The following is a 21,585-nucleotide window of genomic DNA, read 5'->3' on the forward strand; positions in this document are numbered from 1 at the left end:
GCAGCAGGGTAAGGATGCACACTCTCCCTTTGGCTAGCTGCTTCCTGAGCCACTCCACCCTCCTGCCCATGCTCCTGTTCATAGTGCTCTTCATATATCCCTGTGTAGGCCCCTCTAGCATATCCTCTAACATGTATAGCCAGTCTCTGAGCTGGTGCTGGCTAAAGTGAGGTTAAGTGTCGCAGTCCCATTTTCTATGATGCTTTCTGCCAGCTCCTCATCCTCCAGGTACTCTACATTTTGTTGACCTGAAAGGGCAGAGAGGGACAAGGATTAGATTTTCGATTGAAGAATAAACCAGCAACTGTTGAATGGCTGCTGGAAGCAGCTGCATTTTGTCACTTTGTGAGGGTGAGATTTTAGTGAGAACGGACAGAGTGAAAGATAGGCAAGAACCCAGTAGAAATACTCCGTCCTTAAGTTTATACAGTAAAATTAATTAGAGCTGTTGGGGTACTCACACCACTAAAAAGCTCAAACGTTTCCTTAGAGACTCTCAGATTTTCTTTCACCCGGAAACCACAGCAGTTAATTGTGGCATGTTATTCTGTGCAGGCAATGTGTATCTGAAGGATCTTCCTAGGTGAACAAGAAGTTAATTTTCACCAGTTACATTCATTGAATGAGCTTGCCATGACAGTGAAACTGGGCTCAGAATATGAAAAGTGATCTCGCTGAATGTTTTTGCATTTAATTTAGTTTCATCTATAATGAGAGATTGTTTTCAGGTTTTTAGGAAAACAGGCAAGGTATATCATTTAGTTTTACTGCATCCTGAACATAGGCAGTGGGAGTGAAGGTAAACAGTGTTAAAGTGGTCAAAGGTTAGTGATAAAGTCAATCATAAAGTACCATCTGGTGAGAATTCTGCAATTTACAGCTGCTCACTAAAATAATAAAAATAAAACAAGCACCAGTGTACATTGAAGCTTAATATCAGCACATGTTCAAGGGTCATTACGAGCTCCATTGTTCTATCTGCTGGTCAGATCATCCCTTAGTACTCGTTCAGATTGTGTTATGACTGTTCTCATGACTTTTAGTGTATCTAAAATTTTTAATCAGATGGGATTCAGTGGAAGCGAGTTTATTTGTAGGATCAGACATTTTAAAAATCCAAACATTATCCAACTAGTTTCATAGCGCATTACCACTACTGCCTGGTATAAGTGAGAATAAATCTGCAATATAATTCTATGAGGTCTTATTGTGAGGTCCTCAATGGGTGTCCCTAATTCCACATGTACAATGGATTGCATAAAAGTGAGATACAATATAGGCTAGAATTTAATGTTGAAGCAGTGGGAGGGCATGCCCGCCTCCGCCGGGCCTAGAAGCCATGCTGCTATTTTGGCTTCGGTCAGGGCTTCCAATCAGAGGGCCAGCAGCTGTTCAGTCCCAGCAGTGACACTGGAGTGCTGGCCAGTACTAGGACTGCACCCAGCCAGAAGAGGAACAATGGACATCACTCTTCAAAGAGGTAAATTGGCTAGGTCCCAGCGAGGCGGTGCGGGTAATGGTGGTTAGGTCGGAGAGCAGGGCAGTGGGGGGCTAGTTTTAGTGGGGCGGCCCTTGCTGCTGGGTGGGGTCCTCCTTGGGGCACAGGGTGCCCGATCAGTAGGCCTCCTCCCCCTGCCAGATATAACTAGGCAGCCTCCTCAGGTGCTGAAGTGCCTGTCCACCGCGAATAAACTACCAGCAGTGGCGGGAAGATGCCCTTAAGTGGCGATTAATTGGTCGCTTAAGGGCATCAATTGGCCTGGGGTAGGCAGGCCATTTGCCACCTCCTCCGCCAGTGGTAAAATAGCAAGGGTGGGTAAACAATGGGCACGGCGACCCCTAACTCCCGCACGATGTTACACCTCCCTCGATTCTTAGTCCGCTCCTGGGGGAGGGGTGGGGAGGGGGGTGATGTTAAATCCAGCCATTAAACCTAAAGGCCTAGAACTGGTACAGGAAGAAAGCATACCAGAATTGTTCCAGATATAAAAATAAACAGTACTTGAAAGTACTTAAGCCAAAACCACTGCCTCATATTGTATCAGATCCATTTATGTTCCCTATTGATACCAAATTAGAATAGCTGGGAGAGAAGTTTAAGGGATGAAGAACTATATACTGCTCAGATATATAGTCTAGGCAGTGTAGTTCCTTTAAATCATGAAACCGACGTCTCCACTTGACAGAAATATGCAAACACTGTCATCCATTTCACTCAATAAAGCTCCAGAAGAAGTTTTAAGTGGATTTGTCAATGCTGACTTTAATAGTATAAAAACGTAACATGCTTGAAACACTCAACAGCTCTGGCAGCATCTGTGGAGAGAGAAACAGAGTTATCGTTTCAGGTCAATGACCTTTCATTAGAAGTTCTGGGGAAAGATCATTAGCCTGAAATGTTGGGTTGAATTTTACTGCAGGCTTTGGGACCCCCAACGTAGGGCCAGAAATTGGTTCTTAGCCCTCACTTGACGGTTCGACAAGTTTACCACAGGCAGCCTCCTAATTGGCTGCCAGCGGGCTCGCTGTCCAATTAAACATAATTTGGGCTATAGCTATGCCATGGAGTGGGCAACTGATCTGTCTGGTGTTTACACAACGGTTGCTCAGGACTTGACTTTAATTTGGATTCAATTCAATATAAATAAGTAACCACTGCCCCTGAAGTTCCTGGGGCTGAAGGAAGCAGAGACCTCCAGTTCCACTGGAGTCAATAGAAGCAGGTTTATCGGGGTGAAACTCAGATTCAACCGCATTTTGACCGGCCATTACATTCCACTGCTGTGGAGACTGAGAACTAGTGTCAGTCCTACTTAGGGGAGGGGGGCAGGGAGCTTAACAGTCTTTTTCCTTTTACTGGGGAAAGGATAATCATTTCTGGAGGGCATCTATTACTACCCTCCCCATCCGAATATTTTTTTCTCTGCTTCAGTATTAGCTACATTTCTTATACCTGAGTTTGCTGAGTTTTTAACTATTTCCTTTATTTTGTGAATTATAGTGACTATAGAATTTACAGGAATGCTGAATATAAGATTTTCTTATTGCAGTATTAGTTGCATTAAAGCTGTCTTGTGTATGACAAGAGCATGTTCTATCCACAAAGCTGTAATATCATTGTAGATGCACATAAATAAATGCCCTTTCTGAATATTTTCCTGAGTGTATATTTAATACATAAATAACAGCCCTCCTATCTGAATAGTAGTACAATGTTAATTATTTTGTTATCTAGCCACAAATTGAAGCATTATAACATATAGTTTATATATTTCAGTCAGCTTTGAGATCATGGAATAATTAAGCAAACTTTTTGTGAGTATGTGGGGAAGAGAGTTAAATCCATAGTGACAAGTTGCTTGTGGCGATATAGTAAGGGTAATTGATTCCTGGTCTAAGGACTAATCTGCAATGACAACTAAATGCATTCATTTGTACACAATTTCATTTTTACTGCAGTCCACTATCTGTTAAGAGCTAACAGTGTATTTCTTTATGTTTATTAATATGCCTGTAATTTCCCAAACACTCAATTATCTGTCTTAATTCTATTTATCATTGGAAGGTGCCACGTGGAAGTCAGGTGGTTTAACAAAAGACTTGATGGATGTGGGATGGTGGGGAAACAAGTTGTAAGTGAGAGACAATCCATCCTTTTGTTGCATTTTAGCGACTGATATGTTCTGAAATTGCTTCCATTTTTAAATTTTTTTTGAGGATTCGTATTGTAGAATTGTGGACATGGGTTCATTTGGAGCACTGAAGTGATTCCATAGATGCTGGACTTCATCACTGGAAGGACCTTGGGACTTGAACTTTATTTAAAAAACAAACCCTTACTGGATGTCACATGCCTTAAGCTAAATAAAGAACAAGAGCCTTGGTGACTAGGGGCGTTGTTTTCAGAGAAGTGACATGTCACGATTTATGGTGGTCAAGAGTTGGTTTTGTTTTGAATATTGCTTTGAGTCACTTGGGGGGTGGGGGTGGGGGTGGGGGTGGGGGTGGGGGTGGAGTGGTATGCCTGCCAAGAGAGAAGCAATCAGCTCATCCTTTCTCCACCTCTCTGAGAAACCCTGAGAATCTAATGTTGATAGCTGAATCGCCTGATGCCACATTTCTCCAGGAAAACCTGCCAGACTAATTCTCGATGTCGCCTGAAGAGAACTGCTCCAAAAAGATCCCAGTGACAGCCACCTACGTGTATTTGGGATGCCAGAAAAGGGACAATTGATATCATTCCATATCTTATCCTTTTCCTTCAAGAATTAACAAGTATTTGGCCAAAGTATTTTTTTTTTGCTTTTTTTTGTAAAGCGATCTCTGCAGAAAAAACCTCTATTTTGTTCGTTAATAGTGTGTGTATGTGTGTGTGTTGGGCTAAATTAAAAGGGAACTTTTATATTTCAAACTGTGTGTTAATCCTTTGCATCTTTACTGAATACGTTTTGTTTTATCATAAATTGATAATTTTGTTGTTTATTGAGGAAACCTGGTTGGTGGATTTTATTCCGAAATAAAAGTAGAGTATATAATTGGCTGTATCAGTAACTGGGTACACATTTAAATATATGTTGTGACCTGTGGAGAAGTGGAACTAGAGAAAGACAGTGCACCCCTCCCGCCCCGGTTGTAACCGATGTCATACTATTTGTAGAGTTCCAGCAGCAGGTCTCTTGTCTGCTCTGTGGTGGTAAGACATGAGAAATGGAAAAAGAAGAAAATACATCAGTGAGAAAAATATGCCACATCTGGAGTACTGTGTGCCGTTTTGGCCCCCATATTTAAGAAAGGATATACTTGCATTGGAGGCAGTACAGCGAAGGTTCACTAAATTGGTCCCTGGGATAAGGGGGGTTGTCCTATGATGAGAGGCTGAGTAAATTGGGCCTATGCTTTCTGGAGTTTAGGAGAATGAGAGGCAATCTCATTGAAACATACAAGATTCTGAAGGGGCTGGTAGGGTAGACACTGAGAGACTGTTTCTGCTGGTCAGGGAATCTAAAATACAGGGGCACAGTCTCAGGATAAGGGGCCGATCATTCAGGACTGAGATGAGCAGAAATTACTTCACTAAAATGGTTATGAATCTTTGGAATTCTCTACCCCAGAGGGTTGTGGATGCTCCATTGTTGAATACATATAAGGCTGGGATAGAAGATTTTTGGTCTCGCAGGGAATCAAGGGGTATGACGAGCAGGCGGTAAAGTAGAGTTGAATCCTAAGATCAACCATGAACATATTGAAAGGCGGAGCAGGCTTGATGGGCCATATGGTCAATTCCTGCTCCTATTGCTTGTGTTCTTGTGTTTATTTCTATTTAAGATCAGAAAATATTGAAGAAGAAGTGAGATTGTAGTCGTGTAATTCAGATGTTTAAATAAAGCTGCTTCAGTAAAACTTTCTTTTAATTTTGATTAGAACCTCGCAAGTAACTTAGCTTTCTGTGCAGGCTAAAGAAGTCCAGAGTTAGAAAAAAATCATAAGTTTCTTACTTAACACTGTCCTGATGTAAGATGTTGATATTATGCCCCTCTCCTTTAATGAGTACATGTAATCAAAAACATACTTCCTGTATACACTGGCTGTTTCGTTTCTTGAATCATATTATCATCGGATCATAGCAAATAGGAGCAGGAATAGTCCATTCAGCCTGTCGAGCCTGCACTGCCATTCAAACAGATCACGGCTGATCATCTACCTCTACGCCATTTTTCTCCACTATCCCCATATCCCTTGTTATCATTAGTATCCAGAAATCTATCAATTTCTGTCTTGAACATGCTCAATGATTGAGCTTCCACAGCCCTCTGGGGCAGAGAATTCCCCAGATTCGCCACCCTCATCATCTGAGTCTTAAATGGCCTTCCCCTTATTCTGAGACTGTGTCCCCTGGTTCTAGACTCACCAGCCAGAGGAAACATCCTGTCTGCATCTACCCTGTCACGCCCTGTAAGAATTTTGTAAGTTTCAATGCAATCACCTCTCTTTCTTCGAAACTCTAGAGAATACAGGCCCAGTTTCTGCAATCTCTCTTCAGCAGACAATCCCACCATCCCAGGGATTAGTCTGCTGAACCTCCTTTGCACTCCCTCGATGGCAAGTATATCCTTCCTTAGATAAGGAGACCAAAACTGTACACAATACTCCAGGTGCAGTCTCAGCCAGGCTCTTTACAATTTCAGCAAGACATCTTTACTGCTGTACTCAAATTCCCTTGCAATGAAGGCCAACATACCATTTGCCTTCCTAATTGCTTGCTGCACATGGATACTAGCTTTCAGTGACTCATGAACAAGGACACCCAGGTCCCTTTGGACGTCAACACTTCCCAACCTCTCACTGTTTAAGAAATACTCTGCTTTTCTGTTTGTTCTATCAAAGTGGATCACTTCACACTTATTCCCATTTTAGTCCAGCTGCCATGTTCTTGCCCATTCACTTTGCCTATCCAAATCCCCTTGAAGCCTCTTTGCATCCTCCTCACAACTTACATTCCGACCTAGTTTTGTGTCATCAGCGAATTTGGAAATATTACAATTGGTCCCCACATCCAAATCATTTATATAGATATATAAATTATATATAAATTTATTTATATAGCTGTGACCCAAGCACTGATCCTTGCAGTACTCCTCTAGTAACAGCCTGCCATCCTGAGAATGACCCATTTATTCCTACTCTCTGTTTTCTGTCTGTTAATAAATTCTCAATACATAGCAGTATTGTACCCCTAATCCCATGTGCTCTAATTTTGTTTACTAACCTCCTGTGTGAGACCTTATCAAAAGCGTTCTGAAAATCCACTGGTTCTCCTTTATCGATGCTACAAGTGACATCCTCGAAAACTCCAATAGGTTTGTCAAAAATGATTTCCCTTTCATAAATCCATGTTGACTCTGCCCAATCATATCGTTATTTTCCAAGTGTCCAGTTATCTCACCTTTATAATAAATTCCAACATTTTCTCTACTACTGACGTCAAACTAACACGTCTGTAGTTCTCCGTTTACTTTCTTGATCCCTTCTTAAATAGTGGGGTTACATTACCAGAACAGAAAGTAGAAGTAACTAAAAAAGTGGGCAGATTTACATAATTTTTCAGCTTTTGATTAGAGTGAAATGCTCTCCTTTCCATTACCCTTCAATTTTCCTGTGTCATGCACCATCCCTGCTTGACAGGGTGAGCAGATATCCTCCCAAGCTTCCACCAGTGCCTCTCTGAAGCCAGAAACTGAGAAGTGTGTAAAAGTGACTGTTTAATTTTCTCAGTTGTTTTTCCTCCCTCTCAGTTGCACAGAACGATGCCTCTGCTTAATACCTCCATGCAATGGCATAGTTCAACCTCATTGTGAAGAGCATATAACTTAGAACGCTTCTCCTATTAGTCTTTGCCACTGTATATTACAGCACCTAAGTGCTGTGCCAACAAAACCATTTGCACAAAGTGCTTTTTTTGTTTCCCAAATTGCCTAGGTATTGTTTGCAAATAAAATCTTCAGACCTCCTGCAGTTCTTGTAGTTTCCGACCTCTTTATTTGTACAGTGGATACACAAGCCTGCAAATGAGAACAAAAACCCTTGTAGTTTTAAGAATGAAAGCCCTGAAGGCACTGAAAGACGAAGTAAAGTCTAGGAGAGCACATATTGTTTGAAGTGTTTCCTTCAAAAATTAGCCTTGATTTTTTTTTAAATGTCGAATCTTTACTCAGAGACATGCAGGTCAGGGTCATACTTGTTGCTAGGCTGCTCTGCGATGGCACTGAGTGGATAGAGTCTTGAGGGGGGTTAATGATTGAAGTTGCAGCTGCAAAACTTTGGAATGGAGCAAATTCAGAGCCATCTAACCAGGGAAAGCATGCAACAAGCTGAATATGCAGAACACCTCGGCAAACAAGCATGCTTTCTGAGATTCAGGAGATCTGGGATAAACTGTTAAGCAATCCAAAGTCACATCCCCTACTGCCCTTTCTGACCTGCTGTACTGGCTTACTGGGATTGTGAAGTGATTCCAGCACATTTGCCACCTGATGACAATTTTGTTTGACATTAAACAGCCTTTTGCTGAACACTTTCCATGGTCAGGATCCATCTGTTCTCGATACAAAAGAGATCAAAAAGTGTTACATATTATATATCAATCTTACTCCCTATTTATCATCTTGAAATTTGCTATACACATATTCCAGATTCCGATGAGGAGAACGAGAAGAAAGGCAGACAATCACCAGTTCCTGAGATCCAGCTCCGAGCCTATCAGCAGGAGGTAGCAGCACCAGCTTTGGAGGGTAAAAACATCATTATCTGCCTTCCCACAGGGAGTGGAAAGACCAGGGTGGCTGTCTACATTACCAGGCATCATCTGGACAAACTGAAGTTACAGGGCAAAACGGGGAAGGTTATAGTGCTTGTTAACAAGGTAATTCATTGTTACCTCTTGTGGGTGACAGTGGTTCATTAATGTTATATTCTAAATGCCATTTTTAGAGCTATGTAGACAGACTGTACAGAGGTATACTACTTGGACTGTACCATGTGAGGAAGTGAGGAAAACACACCTGATCCAACTGCCACTGTTATTTTTAAAGTTAGAGAATGATAGGCTATTCCATGAACTCATCATTGGAAAATTTTGCAACAGTGCAAAACTGAAATGATATGAGACCGCCATCTCTTAGTAGGTATACTGCATTTCCATTGATATCTGTAGAATATGAAGCACGGCCAGCAAGACCAGAGTTGTGACTCACACTCTGTTTGACAGGAGAGCATCCTGCATATACATCCTAACAAGCCTGTGAACATCCTAGATTTCAGGTGCAAACTCTATCTACAGGTCAAAATGCCTCCCTAGTCAGCAGACTTAATCAGAGACTGAATATTGTGACTTAATGTAAATAAACAGTATATACATGCACTGGATTTTTCTTCATATGGCTGCAACATATGCACACAAAGGAGTTTGTCTCTGATAAACAAAGTCCTGACTTATTTACCTCTTTCAGCAGTGCTGGGGCCTGCCAATAGAGAGAAAAGAGAGAGATCGACACTGTTATCAGGAAAGAGAGAAAGATCCTTGGGGGAAGTGAACAGAGAGACTAAAGGGAGATGATTATGATGGCAGATTCTTCGCAGGCGAAGATCATGGAAAGGCTTATCTCTGTGGTTGTTGGTATGATCGTTGGTGACTGAAGAGGCCGATTCTTGAACTGCAGTTGGGGCACAAGAACTCCTGGTTTTGAGTGGCTCTGCTATAAGGACACTCCTTCCATTGTCTTCACTAGCCTCATGTCTGTTTGTTTCGAACTCAGAGGCTGCTTTCCTGGTTTTTGTGTGCCAGCTGTTTCTGTCGGCAGCCTCCTGTTCCCACACCTGTTGGTCAATGTAAGCTAGAGAGAGCTGTCTTTTCAGCTGGTCTTTGTAGTGTTTGTGAGGTGCACCTCAATCTTGCTTACTGGAGCATAGTTCATCATAAAGCACTGCTTTTGGCATTTTGCAATCCTTCTGCATGACACATGTCCTGCCCAGCGCAGTTGGCATTGTAAAAGAATGCATTCAATGCTGGGCAGAATCGCTGTGTTGAGGACTTCATTATTTGTGATGTAGTCCTGCCGTCTGATGTTCATGCTGGATCGAAGACAGCGTTGATGGAAGTGCTCAAGCAGTTGCATTTGTTTTCTGTACAGAACCCATGATTCCAACCCAGACAAGAAGGTAGTGATGACAACAATGGTAGAAATGTGTAGTGAATGGTTTTACCAGACATGCCTCAGGAGACGACCAAAGGAGCTGTTGGCCTTGGACAGTCGATTGTCTATGTCCTTGTTGAGTGTGGCATAATTTGAGATAATGCTACCTAGCTAGGTAAACTGATCTGCTGCATTGAAGTTGCTTCCGTCCATGCTGATCTGCAGTGGATTGTAATTTCCTCAGGGCTGTGGTTGGTGCAGCACTTCTGTTTTCTTTAGTCTAATAGTAATCCCAAAGGCATTTGCTGCCTCACAGACACAGTTTACAATGAGCTGCATTGCCTCCTCCAAATGTGCCAAAAGGGTGCAATTGCCAGCAAACAGAAGCTCCACAATGAGCTCTTCTCTGGTTCTGGTATGTGTCAGTCATCATGGCAGGTTGAAGAGACTGCTGTCTGTTCAGAAGCGGATGTATATGCCCTCTGTCAAGTCTGCCTTTGCTTCTTGAAGCATCGTACCAAAGAAACTGGAGAAAAGGGTCGGTGCCAGAACACACCCTTGCTTAACACCATTGGAGTAGGGAAGTTGTCTGAGAGGGCTCCATTCTGCTTGACCTGATCTTTCTGGCCTTCGTGTAGTTGCCGGAGAATGATGAGGAACCTTGTAGGGCACCCCAATCTATATAGCATATTCCAAAGTCCATTCCGGCTGACTGCATCAAACACCTTGGTGAGACCTGCAAAAGTAACGTATAGGCCCATGTTTTGTTCTCTACACTTCTCCTGGATCTGTCTCAGCACAAAAATCATGTCTGTTGTTCCTTTATTGGAGATCCCCTAGAGCTGTGGGAACAGTTGAAATCCATCCTACAAGAAACAACCAAGATTGGGTTGATGAAATTCAAAAGAAACACTCCTATCACAATAGATTACTTGCATGCCCTGATAACCAGGCTACGAAAGCTGCATATAGGGAAGCCTGCAGCACTCTGCAAACCAACCTCTAAGTCATCGAAAACAGCTTGTTAACAGCGCTCGCTGAGAGGATAAAAATGCATTCAGATATGGGAGATATGAGATCCTTCTACGAAGCCTTGAGATTTGTATATGGACCTTCCCACTAGGTGCAGGCACCACTAAAATCTTCAGATGGCATGGCCCTACTCGTAGATAAAGAGTCCATCTGGCACCAATGATCAGAACAGTTAGAGCCTATTTGGTGACGACAACGGATGGTGCAGGAGATGTCCATTGTAAAGATATCCCAGAGGGAAGTGAAGTCTGAGCTGGATGAACCACCAACCCGTGAAGAGATCAAGACTGCTGCAGCACCATTAAAATTACACAAAACCCCCGGAATGGATGGGATTCTTGATAGGCTTACAGATCTGTTTACAGCATGCTCGGAGAAAGGGACAGTGCCTCAGGACCTTTGAGATGCAGTGATTGTCTCCCTCAACAAAAACAAGGGAGTGAATTCTGACTGTTCAAACTACAGAGGCATCACCTTACTCTCCATTGCAGGCAAAATCTTGGCTAGAGTGCTTCTAAATAGACTTGTTCCAACAGTAGCTGAAGAAAGCCCTCCTGAAAGTCAGTGTGGATTCAGACTAAAGGGAGAAAGCTGTTGTTGAAGGGGGAATGGAGAGAAAAGACCCTCTGGGGCACCAGTTTTGGGAGGGGAGAAAAATAGAGATACTATTAGGGTGGCAACAAGAGCAAGAGCACCCTGCTAGAAAGGGAGGAGAGACAGAGAGAGACCCTGTTGAGCAAGAAGGGAAAAGGAATAGAAACCTGAGATTATAGCACTGAGTGGAACATTTCTGTTTCTACTAGATTGTGATCAGAGGGCTAGGGCTTAGCAAGCCCACGTTCTAAAACAGTGTTTCCTCTGACTCACCATGATCGATGGTGCATGAGCAATCCACTATCTTGTAGAGAAATGGATAAAAGATAATTTAGTATAGGATGACAGGTTTATAGAAATCACAGCATTAGTGACAATAGCATTGTTATTATTTTGGTCAAGCCAAAACTGCTGCCCCGAAAATCTGTTGAAATAAAATTAAGTTAAAGAAAGACTTGCATTTACATGTTGCCTTTCGTGACCTCAGGACATCCCTAAGTGCTTCACCGCCAATTAAGTACTTTTGAACTGTTGCATTGTAGACAAAGCATCAAACAACATTATAGCATCATAGAATGACTACCGCCCAGAAGGAGCCCATTTAGCCCATTGCCGGCTCTTTGCAAGAACAACTCACCTCGTTCCACTCCCCGCCTTTTACCCATAGCCTCGCAAATTTTTTTTATAGAATCACTAAATTCCTATTCTAATTGAATGAGGTCTGCAAAATTACAAAAGATTGTTTCTCTTTCATTCGTATATACACCAGGTGCCTTTAGTTGACCAGCATTTCCGCAAGGAGTTCAATCCATACCTGAAAGATAAGTATAGTGTCAGCAAAATAAGTGGTGACACACAGCTGAAGATCTCCTTCCCTCAAGTGGTGCGTGATAATGACATTATTATCTGTACAGCTCAGATCCTGGAGAATCAGCTGGCTGAACTAAACAATGGTGATGCTGATAATCCCAAAATATCAGGTACATTTTTGTCTTTAATACACTTTTTTATGCACTAATTATTTGAAGTACTTTCATTACTGTTACTTGTAATAAATCTGTACGCAACAGTGATAATCTTGACGGTTAATAAGGCCTTTTAAATTTAACAGATCATATATAAATGAGCTCCTTTAAAATACTTCATCGAAGAATAATTCATCTGAGCAAATGTTCTTAAAAGGGACATTTTTGTACAGATTTGTCACGTCATTTTTATATCCATTTTCAGTGGATGCTACATTGAGGTTGTTTCGAAGATAAATTTGGAATTTTATATAGGATTGTGTGTTCATATTTAAATGTTCTGTTTCTCTTGCAGGATTTGGTTTCACTTCTATTGCATTTTTTGTTATTTCTTATTAACATTCAGTTTCTTTTTTTTCATTTTGTTCTGGTTACTGTATTACTCTGCAGTTCTTTGTTGATGTTGGTTTACCACCAAGATACTGCAGTGATTGAACTGCTTGATTTCAAAAATCTCTTCCACCTGCCCAAAGAAATCAAATGTTAAAAACAAGAGATGAACAATTCAATTTATGACGATAAAAGCAACATTTTATCTTGTGAGGACAAACATCACTTACCTGATCAGTTCACCAGTTGTGAACAATGCATCAATACATTAATACATTAATGATTTAGACGTGATTTAGACATGAATATAGGAGGTGTGATCAGTAAGTTCACAGATGACATGAAAATTGGTGGTGTCGTAAATAGTGAGGAGGAAAGCCTTAGAATACAGGATGACATAGATGGGCTGGTAAGATGGGCAGAGCAGTGGCAAATGGAATTTAATCCTCAGAAGTGTGAGTGATGCATTTTGGGAGGAGCAACAAGGCAAGGGAATATACAATGGATGGTAGGACCCTAGGAAGTACAGAGGGACCTTGGTGTGCTTGTCCATACATCACTGAAGGCAGCAGCACAGGTAGATAACGTGGTTAGGAAAGCATATGGGATACTTGCCTTTGTTAGCTGAGGCATAGAATATAAGAGCAGGGAGGTTATGCTAGAGCTGTATAAAATGCTAGTTAGGCCACAGCTGGAGTACTGTGTACAGTTCTGGGCACCACACTATAGGAAGGATGTGATTGCACTGGAGAGGGTGCAGAAGAGATTCACCAGTATGTTGCCTGGGCTGGAGCATTTCAGCTATGAAGAGAGACTAAAAAGGCGAGGGTTATTTTCCTTAGAGCAGAGAAGGCTGAGGGAGATATGATTGAGGTATACAAAATTATGAGGGGCATTGATAGGTTAGATAGGAAGAAACATTTTCCCTTAGCGGAGGGGTCAGTAACCAGGGGGCGTAGATATAAGGTAAGGTGCAGAAGGTTTAGAGTGGATTTGAGGAAATTTCTTTTCACCCAGCGGGTGGTTGGAATCTGGAACGCACTGCCAGAAGAGGTAGTAGAGGGAGGAGCCCTCACAACATTTAAGAAGTATTTAGATGAGCACTTGAAACGCCATAGCATACAAGGTTACGGGCCAAGTGTTGGAAAATGGGATTAGAATAGTTAGGTGCTTGATGGCTGTCACGGACACAATGTGCCGAAGGGCCTGTTTCTGTGCTATCTGACTCTATGACTCTATACGGGCCGGATTTTATAGAGCCCTTGATGTCGGAAACAGTGGCGAGGTGAGGGGCATGAAGAATGCTGCGGGTGAGGCCCGCCACCGAAGTCGATGCTGGCAGGGCCCAGCCCGATCTCAACGGAGGTGGAGAGGCCTCGTGGCGCCCCCCGCAACACCTCCCCCCCTTCCGCTCGGTGACGGGACCACGATTTACATATTTAAAGAAATTAACTAACTCGAATTAATGAAGTTCCCGTCACCTCCTGATTTGCTGCCGCCATCTTCATCCTGGCGGCTGGCACTGCCATGCCTTCGAATCCCCATCCGGGGAAACGAGGCGCAACTCCTGTGGGGAGGGGGAAGGAGTAAAATCTTCAGGTCAGGAGGAGTATGGGAGTGGGGAAAACCGTTCCAATTGGTTGTGGGGATGGTGGGAAGGGGTTGAGGGTCAAATGTTCTGAAGGTGGGGATTAAAGTTCGGCATTTCCAAAAATAGTTTTCCGGGGGTATAGGTTATTTAATTTATTGAGAACTCATTGGGGAGGTGGGAGGGAGGATGCAAAGTTTGAATAAAATCTAATTCCTAACAGTGGTGTGGTGGGACCTTTAAACACTTAAATTTACCTGTAAGGGCTCAAAGCCCTTTAAAAATGGGGGCAGTACCTGTGCATTGGCGCTGGGCGCCGTTGCTGGGGACAGCTGGCCCACCCACTTCACGTCATTTTGGGGGTGGCCGCATGGGCCATGCTAATGAGCCGCTGCGTTTGGAATTGCAGCGGCTCCGAGACATGCGACCCGAATGTGCGGGCCGCCATTTTTCTTGCCCACCGCCTATTTTGCCGGCGGGCCTGTAGAATCCAACCTACCATCTTTTGTCAGCGTAAACTGGGGCAAATAGGTCAATCCATGCAGCAGTAGTATTGTGAATTCTTGTACAAAAGATGGGCCACAAAATATCTGAGGACTCATTCTACTGGGGTAAGTGTTACTGTGTAGAATCTCCATCTGCCCTAACCCCAAGCTGGCTCCATCTCACAACTTGGGGATGGGTTCATTTACAGAGCTGGCACCTAGCCTGATTCCACCAATCCACCTTTGTAAGGCGGAGTTGTACTTTGCTGCTCTGCCTGAAATTTCTCTGGGGCAGGAATTTCCTTCCAGGGGCGAGAAACGGACATCGGGAACATTTCCGGGTCCTGAAGCCGCTCCCGGTGTGGGGAGTGTTGGGGGGAAATTCAGTCACCGGCTTTGATATTGATGGGTGCACTTCCTTAAATGGCTTGGAGATGGGTTTGGTGGCCAATTAGCCGATGTGCGAGGGATGGGGGGGCGGGAATGGAGGCCGGAAGGTGCAAGTGCAGGCCTGATTTATACAGACCACAGCAGCCATTAAGTGGCTGCCATTTCATTGCATTACCTGCTGTTGGAAAGATGTCTCAGGAGAGGCAGAGGCCTGGAACCCAGGGCAGGGCAGCTGGTCAATTCGTGGATGCGAACCAGGAGGGCCTCCTCAACGCTGTGAGGGAGAGGAGGGAGGTCCTCTTCCTGGAGGGTGACAGGAGGAGACCACCCTCCCAGATCAAGTAGGCCTGGATGGAGCTGGCTGACACAATCAGCAGACGGCGTGTGATGTGCAGAAATTGGGTCCAGTGGAGGCAGAGGTTCAATTACCTGATTTGCTCTGGCAAGATGAGTACAACGCTGAACCCTCAGGGCAGGCTTCTGGTTATTCACCCTCCAGCAGATACACCAGCTGAGTAGCCTGAGGGTGCATGCTGCTCCTGAACATGGGAGGAGAGTGTGCTCGGGACACTTACTGAACCCTCAGAATGGCTCAGAGCCATAGCTGCTGAGAACCTGCCAGCAGTGTAACATACAACTTCTAATGAATAAGAATGGCTGGCATTGGCCATATAGGCCAACAGTGCCTTGTCTGATTCCCTTTTGTTCTTGCAGGAGAAATGGGCTCAAAATGCCCAGTTGGGAAGAAGGATTCCATACCTGCACGTTAGCACCACCATGTAGGAGGGAGCTAGAGTCGCTGATGACAAGGAAGTTGGGCAAGGCAAAATGGGCATCCGTGGTGGAGATGGTGATTAGAGAGTGCAGCGCATTCATTAAGTGGGTGCATTGCAGTCCACTCCGTCTGCCAGCATGCCGAAGACTGAGTTGCATTGACAGAGGTTTCTGCTCTCCAAGGCTAGTTGTCTTGATCTCTTCTTGTGTCTCGAGGCTATTAGACCAACTCCCTCACCATCAACGGGCCAAGTGCAACCTCATCAGAGCTTAGACCAAGCACTGGCACAGCCTACAAGCGCACCCTTGGCTAGCACAGATACAGTCATCTCGATGGGTCCTCACACACGGTTAGGCACTGGTTGATGAGCACAGCACTAGTGTGCAGGCAGAGGTGCCAGAGGCAGCGGCAGCTGTGTGCAGTCCCCCAGAAGATGGAGGATGGACACAGCCTTGTTCAGCTGCGCACAGATGCAGGGCCTCAGGAGTCACAGGAAAGGAGGCTCTATCAAGACCACCAGCAGCAGCAGATGTGCTCCCATATGTCAGAGTTCCCCGAGGAGGCAGTGCAATGTCATGGGCTGAGAATGGAGGAGTCCATCCAGTTCATGTGTGCCACCATGACTCTTTTAGCACAAGACTTCCTCCACTGAAAGTGTGGTCAACCTCATGGAGAGCCTTATGTGGCAGCATTTGGCAGTGCATGCAGAAACAGTGCACTGATGATCACAGGATGCATACCACACTATGTAGCCTTGGCCGGTCACTAGCATTGATGACATAGAGGTGTTTGGAGGGGATGCCAGTTACACCTCAACTGGGGATCCTCTCCAGCCATCCGGAGTGCCAGCCAAGGGCTGAGACAGTCACCGAGGAAGATGAGGGTGCTACCCTTCACAGGGCACCATCATCATCAGCAGCCTCCTCGGCCCCTCTGACTGAGAGAGCATCTGAGCAGCAGGGACCTGTGATGGAGGGTGCACCTGGAATAACACCGGTACAGCAAGGGCACCTCCACGATGAGGACGACCACCATTTCAGCCGCAAGCCGAGACAAATGAGTTCCTCCTCCAAGGCCACAAGGGAAGCAACACATAGAAGTGACTGAGAGTGGAGGCCACCGCATTGGGCAGAGAACTGAGTGGGTCACTGGGTCTCTTTCACTTGTAAGTGTGCACTTTTTGTCTTTTGGAGCACCATGTAAATACTGACACTTGAAGCCATATTTTGAGACTCCTTTTATTAATGATGGAACAGGAGAAGAGGAATGAAGTGGTGAAAGGGAGCAAGGGTCTGTGAATAGTAACAGTGAAACCTCTGGGCAGATGTCCTTTCTTCATTGGCGGTAAGAGTTGAACTGAGCTGCTCCAAGCTATGTCTTCAATGGAAGTGTTCTCACAGGCAGCTCAAAGTGTGTTCCATACCATGCCATTCCTCCTGGGTCAGAGGGGCTCAGCTAAAACGAGCCTGAATCAGATGATCCCTGACATTGATGGCATCCTGACAAGACCCTCGAACCCTGCATCGGCCCGGTCACCTTCCTGTGTAACCAGGACACCATGTGCTTTGCATCGTCCTCTTCTTCTTCCTCCTCTTCCATGTCCTGCTCCTCCTCTTCCTCCAATGAGCTGTGTCCATCCAGCACTCCATTGCCTTCAAGGTCCACACCTCTCTGGAGGACCATGTTTTGGAGAGCACAGCAAACCACCACAGGGAGTCAGACCCTTGCAGAAGTGTACTGCAGGGTGCTGCCCAACCAGTCCAGGCACCAGAACCACATCTTCAGAAGGTTGATGGCATGCTCAATGGTGAGCCTAGTGAGCTTATGGCTTCATTTGTAGCGCCTCTGTGGCTCTGTCTTGGGTTCTCATAGAGAGGTGAGTAGCCATCTCTTCAAGGAATATCCCTTGTCCCCTAGAATCCATCCGCAAAGTTTGGGTAGTGTCATGAAGAACTGCAGCATCCTGGACTGAAGGAGTCATGGCCGTTGTCAGGAAAGCGACCACCCACATGGAGGAAGCTCTTGTTGTGGTCACAGACCAGTTGAACATTGAGGGAGTGGAAGCCTTTCCTACTGATGAATCTCACTGGCCGGTCACTGGGTATCTTGATGGCCACATGGGTGCAGTTGAATATGCCTTGCACCTAGGGGAATCCAGCAATGGAGGCGAAGCACATTTCCCTCTGTGTCTATGAGGCCATATCTGTCTGGAATTTAATGTACTGTCCAGGTCTTGCAAATAGGGCATCTTTGACCTATAAGATGCAGTGGTGTGCAGCTGTTTGCGGGATGCCACCAAGGTCCACAGCTGATCCTTGGAAGGAGTCAGAGGCGAAGATGTTCAAGGTCACAGGGACTGTGATGGCATACTGGCAGGGCTTGGTGACCAGTACAACAAATTATGAGGCCTTCGCTGACGACGGCACAGATCTCTGTGGCCATTTGTCTGGTGAGTTCTAGTCTCCTGCGGCACTGATTCTTGGTCATCTCCAGGTAGCTGCTGCTTCACTGGTAGATCCTATGCTGAGGATATGGATTTCATTGCCTTCCTGCTCCTGGTCCCTTTCCTCTGTGCTACTGATGCCCAGGGCTCTGCCATTGCTGAGGAGAATACTGCTCCTCATCGCCACTGGAGTCAAAATCTGAGGGTTGTGTGCCCATTGCCAGCTGCAACCTTCCTTGTGTTCAGCTGTTCCCCCAGTTGTGCTTGGCAGCCTTTCCCCCTCCTCTTGTGGCCCCGCATTGCCAGCAGGGTGACGACCTCCTGCACTGCCCGAATACTTACAGTCCACTCTCCCTGCAACCTGCACTGGCTCAATGGCACTTGTGTGCTGATGACCGAGTGCCCCTCTGTGCTATTCATCCATTCATGGTATCCACCTAATTCCCTGTGCCAGCTATGACTGGTTCCCCACTATGTGTCCACCTCCATGCACCTGATCTGCCCCAGATCCAGCTTGCAGCCCTGTGCGCCCACGTCAAAATCAGAACATGCCCCTCATCGAGCTCTCAATAAGCTTTTTAACAATCTTAATTGCCATGGTTAATAGATCGGGTGGGATCTCGAGGCCCCCTGCCTCTGTCCTGGCGAAACTTGCCAGCAGCGGGAATGGTGTCAGGAAACTGGCACACTGGCCGGCACCGGTATTTTCGTCCCCCACCCACCTCCGTTCTTGCCCCTGGCTGGACCTGAAAATTCAGCCCCTGATGTCCAATGGGGCTGAAGATTTTTTTTTCTCTAAGCTTTTTGCTTCTACTGGACACACTTTGCCAACAGAGAAGGTCAATGATCGCCTCTGGAATAAATTAGCTTATCCATGAAGTTTTGAGCCTTCAGCAGACCTCAAAGGGACTCATGCCAGCTCACAACTGGCATATGTTTGGCTGAGGCCTTTCAGTGGTGCAAGGGGAGGAATTTCCTGGTGAAGCCCAGAAACACACCCTGTCTCCCCTACCTCCACACACCCAGCAGCAGGTGGAGGGGCTCGTGTATAGGATCTGTCCAGGATTCTCCGCCCCACTTGAATGGAATCTAAAGGTCCTGGTGTCCTGTCTCAACCAAGGGATTTCCGGGCTGTATTGTTTAGTAAGTAAGTGGTTGTGTACAATCACTTCTTGGATTTTAGCTTTTGACGCTGCTGTGGCAAATGTTTCTCAGTAGACCGCAACATTTTAATCAAAAGACCCCTTTGTTTCTTCATGTTTTATTGCGCTCGATCTAAGATGTTATCTCTCACTGAGCACTCATGGATCACTCATGGATCACTGTCTGCATGAAATGTTGTAAGTAAGGCCAGATGTAGTAACTTAGTTGTTTTTTTATCTAAATGCCTACACTTACAGAATGAATCATTTTACTAATTTGGCTTTGCAGTTAACTATTTACTTTTTCTTAATAGACTAATGGGCATGCACACTATTAAAACTCTTTCTGGATGAAATAATGGGCAGAATTAAATCCAGCCCACAGGAGAGGGTAGCAAGGTGGCGGAGGGTGGGGAGGCCCCTAGAATCGGAAGGGGAGGCAGGGGGTGGAGTGCCCGTCACCTTCCCGACTCTGTCCAATTCAGTCAGGGGCAGGGAAGGTGGAGGACAGCTTTCCCATCCAAAGGTCAATTGAGGCCCTTACATGGCCAATTAAGGGCCACTTAAAGGCCCTTTCCTGCAAGGTGGTTGGGGGTGGGGGGGGGGGTCCTCCACCACATGGGGAGACCGCCCACTAAAAGCTGGCGGCCTCCCTTCAGACTCAGAGGGCCCCCCCATCAGCAAGAGCCTCCCCCGCTGAAACAGCCTCCCCGCTGCCCTCATCAAGGTCTCCCCAACCCCTCACCAGGGACTGCCTTACTGGCCCCAACGATGCCGACCCCACTTACCTAGGTTCCGGGCCCAGCTCCGTGATGCTGCACTGGGCTGGGTGCAGTCTCAGCAGTGGCCACCACCCCTGGTAGCGCTGCTGGGACTGAGGAGCTGCCGGCCCTCCAATTGGCCAGCAGTTCTTGGAGGCGGGATCTCCATCATTTAAGGGACAGGAGCCCCAACACCAAGCAGTTAATTGCCTAAATTGCACAGAATTGTATTGGGGCTCCAGGAAACGGCCGTGGCAAGATTGCCCTGGCTTTCCAGCCCAATGTCAGGGCCACTGCTGCCGGCATTAAATTCAGCCCAATGTGTATTTTTCTTTATGTTTTAATATTTTGATCTTAGAGCATAAAGAAATTAGCTAGTGTGGATAATGTGATGTGCAACCACATTTTTTTTTATACATTCATGGGATGTGGACGTCGCAGGCCAGGCTAGCATTTATTGCCCATCCCTAATTGCCCTTGAACTGAGTGGCTTGCTAGACCATTGAGGGCATGTAAGAGTCAACTAAATTGCTGTGGAGTCACATGTAGGCCAGACCAGGTAAGGACAGCAGATTTCCTTCCCTAAAGGACATTAGTGAACCAGATGGGTTTTTACAACAATCAGCAATGGTTTCGTGGCCATCATTAGACTAGCTTTTAATTCCAGATTTTATTAGTTGAATTCAAATCCCACCTTCTGCTGTGGTGGGATTGGAACCCATGTCCCCAGAGCAATACCTGGGTTTCTGGGTTACTAGTTTAGTGACAATACCACCTCCCCACATTAAAGCAGGTCAATAGTTAACAATAAATGTTATGTCCCAACTGTGAACACTTCTATACTAGCTCCTAATTTGGACTATTGGTCTGTTCTATAGCATTGGGCATGTAATTTATCAAAGGTCCTGCTTTCAAGTAACAAAATGGTGGGAAAGTGATTCAGGCAGCAATAAATTAATCAATACATCAGGAATTACATAAAAATACTTTCCTTCTTGGATTTGAATCAGTATTTCCAACATTTATTAATCCTGAAACACTACCAAAGTACAACTGGACAACTTCCACAAGATTAAACGGCTCTGATCTGCCTTTTTGGAAATTGCATTTCAGTCCATGAGCTGTACATGACTCTGGTTTTATATTGGTTTGAAAATTATTACATTGGTTTATTGTAGGCATTTGTAAATTCAGCTGTTAAAATGTAGAGAAAGGCCCCAATTGCTATGTAAATTGCTATTCTAGTATCTGCTTTATTTTAATAAGGAGTAAAAATGCATTCTGTTGTCTCAATTGCTTAATCATTATACTCCCCAATTGTAAAAGAGTTT

At 45.1% G+C, this 21,585-nt stretch overlaps 1 protein-coding gene across 2 annotated transcripts in view; it reads left to right on the forward strand.

The window, feature by feature from the left end:
* ifih1 (interferon induced with helicase C domain 1) overlaps window positions 1-21,585 on the forward strand; it is a 149,002-nt gene that overhangs the window by 95,386 nt on the left and 32,031 nt on the right. For both annotated transcript variants that reach the window (XM_068035237.1, XM_068035238.1), the window contains exons 5-6: window positions 8,190-8,419; window positions 12,085-12,295. In XM_068035237.1, coding sequence (XP_067891338.1) covers window positions 8,190-8,419; window positions 12,085-12,295 — 441 coding nt within the window. The remainder of the gene's footprint in view (window positions 1-8,189; window positions 8,420-12,084; window positions 12,296-21,585) is intronic.

This window comes from Heterodontus francisci, chromosome 7 (genome assembly GCF_036365525.1).
Source record: "Heterodontus francisci isolate sHetFra1 chromosome 7, sHetFra1.hap1, whole genome shotgun sequence".
NCBI classification, from domain to species: Eukaryota; Metazoa; Chordata; class Chondrichthyes; order Heterodontiformes; family Heterodontidae; genus Heterodontus; species Heterodontus francisci.